A 7648-nucleotide genomic window follows, 5' to 3' on the forward strand; every position below is an offset into this window, starting at 1 on the left:
ACAAGTTTATTGTGTTTGTCAGCACTGAGATTAAGGGGATTATGCATCATACTTCTTATACACAAGGAAATTAACCACACCTTTAATTTCAGAGATGAATGCTGATGGAGCATTAAGGCACTACATCACTTCTTGTTAAAATGATACATTGCCTAAGGAGGTATCTACAGGCTTGTCTTGCTGTTTTCTTGGCATATGGCTTTCCCTGCTTGCAGCAGAATTGAGCTGTAGCTTGTTTCCGAATGCTGTTCTCGTCCTGCTAAGTTTGTGCACTGGATCTGGCTAAAGCTTGACTTCCAGACTAAATCAAAAGATTGTGAAATCAGTTTTCATATACAGTACTCAAGATGGAATGCTGTGGCAAATTCATTCTGTTCCATATGTGGGTATTTGCAAAACTCCACTTGGAGTCTATTCTTGCAAATGGAAACAATGCTGTAGTCATACTGAAAAAGGGGGGGACGCTTTTATCATATATATATATATAATACCATGAAGAAAGAATTCTGCACTCTTAAGTTGTTAATATCTTTAAATCAGAGTGATCCTTGTGAGCAAATCACTACTATTTATCCCAGTCCCAGCCTTGATCTTGAGAACAGACAGATGTATCTAATTTTACCATTTGTCCACCTAATTGTTATTTAGCATGTTACCCTCCCTCCCAACAGTCAACTAACACCTCCTAATTCAACTATCCCTACGTTTTATACAACCCTCTATTCTCCATATATGAAATTTGTTGAACATAGAGCAGGTGAAATACTACAGATTTCATTTCATTTTGCTGTGACAGAGTATGCATAAAACTGATATTTTAAAAAGATTTTGAAAAATCTTGCTCTCATTTCTATGAAATTTAGCACCTTTCATGCATTTCTTAAGGTCATACATTTCATTCTATTTGTAAAAACATAAGATAATAGCTATTTGTCTTTCTCCCACTTTAACACTATTTTTATTATAAGGTTATAGTAATAGAATCTTGCAGGTCTGAATGTGCTTCTCCCTCTCGCTATCTCCCCGAAGACTAGAAGAGTCTTGTCTGAGATGCTTTCCCAAATTACATTTCTATCCCAGAGTCAGTTATATTTTATCTGTTGTTGCCTAGTTTTCAGCTCTTCTTCCTGTTCCTCAGGGTTATTTCTTCTGTCCATTACACCATCCATGTGCCCAAAGGAACATGAAACACCTTATATCCAAGCTATAGATGGTGTTCCAGAAAAGAAAACCCTGTTCCAGAAAACCTTGACCACTTTGTCAGTCCAGAATCCCACATAGCATTTCAAGATCTAGTCTGACACACTACATTGAATTCTGCACAACTTGCATCTGTCCTAAAGCAAATGTAAATAACTCTAGCCATCATGAAATCTACAAAACCACCCAGTGAGCTTCAAGTCTTATTCTGCTCATTCTTCCCTCAAAGAGCCCAAGTAATTGAAAAGACTACCATGCAAGAGTGTAGAGAAAGAAATGATGCTTCAGTGCATTTCTTAGAATGTAGGCTCTAAGATAAGCTTTTACCAGTGCTCAGTCACATTCTTTTTGGTTTTCTGCCAGCATCAATCTAGACATCTTTTCAACTACTTCATTTTCCTAAATTCTTTGGTTAATTAATAGTCTTCTTGGGATTGCTATGGGTATTGCTCTTTGGTAGTCTCCATTTTCCAAAACTACATCCAAAATCAGAACTGTCCATTAAAGCCATCAAGAGAACTATAAGCACCTTCATGTATACATCAAAATTCATCATCCATTTGGGGCGGACCAACCAAAAGGTTCCATCAGCCTCATGGGATGTTTGTAAAGGGCCACTGCTGGACCTGTTTAAATGCACATTGTTTTTCACATCTTAATTATGTACAATTATGTTTTGTTAAAATTAGTTCAGGATAATACTGTGTGAGGCAATGAATGTAGGTTGATAGTCACTTGCAAAATATTAGCTTATATTCATTGTCTCTCACAACTGTATCCCAAAATAATTTCAATGGCCATGAAAACTTGCCCTCTAATCTTTATTTAAATTATTTTATAATCGTATTAATTAGACACAGTACTTCCTAATCACAAGCCACATCCATTTGCTCAGGTCTGAGATCACGATGCCTCGGAGAGGATAGCAGTGGCAGTGTTATATTTGCTTCTCAATGCATGCATACTGTTCTATTTTTAATAACAGCCCAGAAAAGGAAATCCTGGAGATTTCTTGTGAACAGATAAAGATTGCAGAGTGACTGTGTAATTTCTAGCTTAATTTTGAAAATCCTCAGTGACATTGGGTGGAGAGAAAGATATCTGCCCTATAAATTGGAGGCCCCCAATCTTTTGGGCACCAGGGACCAGTTCCATGGAGATTTTTCTGTGGACCGGAGGAGGTGTGGTTTCGTGTGCTGCCTGCATCCCATGGATGGGGCTTTGCTTGTTTATGCAGCCTGGTTTCCAGCATGCCACGGACCAGGAGTTGGGGACCCCTCCTTTAAATTACATATCTAATTTTTCCTGAGTATCTTATGAAAATTATCCCAAACCAGGAACAGGTTTTTATTTTTCTTGGACTATTATATGTTCAAAGCAAAGATGGCCTAATTCTTGTTTATATTTATGAATTATATTCCATAATTTGCCCAGGATTTCAAGTTTCTGTACTTAACCAGTACTTCATCTGATTTTTCTCCAAAATAACTATAGGAGGTGGGCTGGGATGAGAATAGCAACTAGCCCAGTTCCTTTGGTGAAATTATAGTGACTGAGAGTACTTCTGAACTTAAATCTCCCCAGACTGAATCCCAAGTCATAATTGTTGAACTGCCTTGGATGCTGCTTGTATTTAAAAGTATAACCCCAAGCCAAGCTTAGTACACTGCAGAGTGAAGCATTTTGTTTCAGAAAGTACACAAATATATAAAGGAACCAAATATTTTTGTAATGCAAAAAAACTTATTAATGCTGTATTAGCTAGGCAGATGATAGACTTAGGCACCATTCCAAGCAGCTGAATTTGAACACATAATCTTTCATTTGTGATATTCCCTATTTAAATTTACACACTAATAACCTACATCCACAGAAATTTCATACATTTCTTGTCCTTGTTTTCTAAGCCACCAACTAACATGCCTCACCCTGGATCAGTATGCTTTTGGTAGTGATCAGTGAAAAGGTCATCATCCTTCAGGGCCCTTTCTGGATCACCAAATTTATACCATTGTGCTCTATCTCTCTAAATTCTTGGCAAAACTTCCTTTTTTCCACCTATTATATAAAAATCTAATATATATAATTGCAATAGGCAACATTCATTTTTTTGTTCCAATTCCGTTTGTTGTTAAAATGTAGTTTGCAAGCCCCGGCCTCTAGAATTTGGTAGCTTAGTTTGCAATAGTCTGTGAGTCTTCTGCAATTTATCATTTTGCTAGGAAAATCCAGCATACCAGTGATATAACAAGTAAATCTGGTTTTTTTGCTTCTCAGGATCTGCAAGAGCAGGTTTATCTAGTTCTTTACATATAGTCATCCAAATTCTGCTTCACAGATAACAGAAATTGTGACTTTCTTTCCATAATTTATTCAATCCTGTGCTTTTCTGAAGCAATTCACATGATACAGAACAGCCTTCCCCACATGGGCATCTGGGACTGCAACTCTCAGAATCGGCCATTTTGGTTGGGGATCCTGACAATTATTGTTCCAGCTCATCCAGGTTGGCACAGACTGAGGTAGAGCCTGCCAATAATGGATAATTGCACCAACTCCCAAATGTTCTTTCCATAATAAACATGGCACTTTTGGAATGTAGAGCTGAGATCCAGTTGGTAGTGGAAGATTTGATGTTGAATTTTTTTGCTCATTTGCCTCCTATCTTTTCCAGGTTTTGGAAGATAATTGGGGGAGGGGGGTGTTCTTCATTTTATCCCCAGAACACTAGCTCATGAAATAGATTGAGCTAAGAAGCAGTGACCCACTGTATTACCATAGTCATAGTGGATTTGAACTTGGTGTTTCCAGGCCTAATGATTACTATATTATACTATGTTCAGTCATGTGAAGATTACTAATTGTTCTTATTTGCACACAACTTCAAAATAGTGATAATATCCCTTGAGGATGAAATTAGGACTCTTCTGTCTGTCTCAGCTTTGGGGAAGATAGTTTTGGCCATAAGAATGCATTGTTCCATTGTTGGCTAGAGGTGGTTGGTTCATTAACACAAGAAGACAGCATCACTGCTCTGCTCCAAATCCCTGATTTTTTGTTTTAATATTTTGTAATTTTAATCTGTTTTTATATTTATAATTGTTTTTATCTGTGTTTTTATTACATTGTAAACTTCTCAGAGTTGCCTTGAACTGCAAGATAGGTAGCATGTAAATTTAATAATTAATAACCTAGCTACTCATTTAGATAATTTAGATTTGTTCATGTATTTGTGGGGCCATCCTTGGAAAAAAAATCAAACATCAACTGTGACTCCACAATGTTGTTACAAAATCAAGACAAAAACATTAAAAGTCACATGTGCACAATAAAAATAAGTAAAAATCCAGTACAACATAAGCACCATTTAGTTAAAACTAACATAAAGGCCAAATGGCCCCTGGAAAATGCTTTTTTAATTTTCAAAATGACTACAGGTAGTGGTTGGGTTATGATAGCAATTAGGACTGGAATTTCCATCACTATGCAATGTGGTTGTAAAGCAGGAGGTGCCACATGGCCCCATTGCATAGCAACAGCAATCCAGGAAATACTGTGATGTGGGAAAAGGCAGGAACCTCAGGCAAGTAGGTTGATGAGTAAGAGCTATAGGTTAAAGCCACAAAAGGGCTGGTGGGTGCTACAGGCAGGCGCTATGGAGCATGAATGGGTAAATGGGTTGGTTGTTGTCCCAGGAAAGCAACTGTTGTAAGCAGCAAACTACAGAGCATGGGCAGATGCCATGGCCAGGCACTAAGAAGCATGAGGAAGCAAAAAAGTAATGGGAGTGACTTAACGACCTGCTGACTTCCCACTGACTTTCCTTGTGTAGCAGATGACAGTCATGTGCCTGTGGAATGCTGCAACCATTGTACTATAATTACAAGCTGGTTGCCAAGTACCTGAATAATGACCATGTGGATATTGCAAGAGCTGAAATTTTACAGACCAATCACAAGTCCCCATCCTTCAGTGCTGTCATGAACATTTGAACAGTCGCTAAACGAGTGATCATAATCTTAATACTACCTGTATACAGTAGAAGTTGTCCTTTCCTTTAGTAGGAGAGTCTTCAATAAAATGGGAGCCACTACTGAGAAGGTCTTATCATCTGGCCCACTCTCCGTGAACTTCATTTGTAGGAGGACCTAAAACAGGCCTTATCTAAATGAATGGAACAAGACAGGCAGATCTGATTTTGACAGGGCTTTGCCTGAACTATTTCAGTTCAGTGCTGCATTCTAAAGAGCTTTAAGTCTACTTTAAGCTTTAAGCATTTTTAATTAAGTCCAGGACCTTATTAATAACCAGAGCAGCAATTTCAAGAGATTTTCTTGCCTGACAGAGTTGTCAGATGACTACTCTGACTTACTTCATAATTTGCATGGCTACTCACTTAGATCCAGTTTTCATAACTGCTGTCTGATTGAAACTGTAGCCTATGCTTTTTACAGAACAGATATATTAAAACTAATATGATTTATTAGCCAGAACTGTTTCATATGTAAAGTGTTGGTTGCATAATACTGTAACATAAAACACTATATCCATTTTAAGTTGCTTATGTGAATGCTGTAAGATCAGTTTCTGTAGATAATGCTTTATGAAAAATCAGAAGTATGAATCAGTTCACACACATGTGAGTAATTGAAATGCTTATGTAAGCTAGCAATTTCCTCACCGTGAAGAATGTTTGACTCAATGAAAGTTTAAAAGTAAAACAGTTATAAATACAAAAGGGAAATAAATAGGGGTTTAAGGCTATTTGTAAATACAGTGTACTTGTATTAGGAGAGGTAATACAGTTTTCTATCTTAAGAAAGCTCTTTTTTCCACTTATTTTAGAATGCACATAGTTGTTAGCCTTTTAATGATGCCCAGATGAGAGATCAACATGCAAAACAGTAAGAACTAATACAGCCTTAGGACATACATATATAAAATCAATTAAGGGGTTTTGTTTTGTTCTGTTTTTTGTTCCTTCTGAAATTTCACAGGAGTCATATTTTTGTACAGTATCTCATTAGCCAAAAAATAAATTTAGTCTCTTGACACCAATGGAAACAATCTTCATACACTTCATCATTGTAGCAATATTAAATGGAGCATTGGCAAAATAAACATTGCTATCTGTTTCCTTTAATCCTCTTGTGGGGTTTATAACTAACATCCAGGTTTTGCTTGAAATTGATATTTTTCTCTCTCCTCTTCTCTTGGTAGTACCTGTTCTCTTTAAGTAAATTCCTGAAATATACTAACATTTGTACATGATATAAAGATAATTGTTTCTATGTCTGAAATCATGGACATTTTTAGAACTAGAGAGAAAAGTAAGAAAAGTGCTAGACAGTTATTTCAGCAATGCCAGTAATACACTTCTTCGTATCTATGTGCCATTATCAGCAAAACTAACTATATTTCTCTGTCTCTCTCACAGATAAGATTTTATTATGCCGGCTGGATTCTTCCGGGTGTGCTTGGTGGTAATCACAGCTATTGTCAACCATCCATTTCTCTTCCCAAAGGAAAATGTTACTGTTTTTGAAAACACAGAAGAAATCATTGAAAAGATGAAAGAGCGTGAGGAGAACCTGAGGTTAGAGCAGCTGAAACTGGAGCAGGAATTAGCAGCACAAGAAGTTTCAGTGGATTCCTCAGAGGAGAAGACTGGACCAGAAAAACAGTACGACCATGATTCACTTTCTTGGAATTTCTGGACTGCATTGTCCATGATAGTCTTCCTTCTGATTGAATTCTGGAGACAGGATTACCAGGAAGGGAACTGGCAAGATTATACTAAAGAAGATGATGAAATTAATGTTCTGGGAAGAATATTCAAGGGTTTTATTCTACCAGACAAAGTCACATTGGACAGTTTTTATGAAAGATGCCTCCAGAATATGACAAGTGATATTGCTAGGAACCGAGAACTTGTGGAAGGCTTTGCAGATGACTTATTAGAAGCTTTGAGAAGCATGTGTAATCGAGATACTGACATGGAAGTGGAAGAGTCTATAGGAGTTGGGAGCATGTATGAAAACTGGAGAGCAAACAAGCCTTTCACTTGTGATTTCATTGTCCCCTTTAATCCTCCAGAGCCATACTGTTTCCAATTTGAGACCTGGTGTTCAGGAGAGTCTGTTCTACCGGACAAAGAAAGTTATGGTATGATAAAGATCAGCCGGACAGATGATAACTCATCAAGTTGTATCTGTGATAAAACTAAATTGGGAGAAGATTTACTTTGTTTACTTCATAGCAAAGTGAGCCAATCTAGGCAGAATAACCATGTGGAAGATCTCCTTTGCTTCAAAGACACTCAGTATCTTGATTCTGACCAGGTTATGACGTGGTTCCAGATGGCACTTACCAGGGGATGGAATAAAATTGCACACAAGTATGAATTCAGTCTTATTTTCAATCACCTGGATGCTCCAGGTGCCCTGAA

General features: G+C 37.3%; 1 protein-coding gene across 1 annotated transcript in view; it reads left to right on the forward strand.

The window, feature by feature from the left end:
* Positions 1-6643: 6643 nt before the first annotated feature.
* Positions 6644-7648, forward strand: part of LOC107299471 (inositol 1,4,5-trisphosphate receptor-interacting protein-like) — a 1637-nt gene continuing 632 nt past the window's right edge. The window contains exon 1 of the mRNA XM_015828826.1: positions 6644-7640. Within this exon, the coding sequence (XP_015684312.1) occupies positions 6651-7640 (990 nt within the window). The 5' untranslated portion in view covers positions 6644-6650. The remainder of the gene's footprint in view (positions 7641-7648) is intronic.

The sequence above is a fragment of the Protobothrops mucrosquamatus genome, unplaced genomic scaffold (genome assembly GCF_001527695.2).
Source record: "Protobothrops mucrosquamatus isolate PMUCROS unplaced genomic scaffold, P.Mucros_1.0 scaffold4989, whole genome shotgun sequence".
NCBI lineage: Eukaryota > Metazoa > Chordata > Lepidosauria > Squamata > Viperidae > Protobothrops > Protobothrops mucrosquamatus.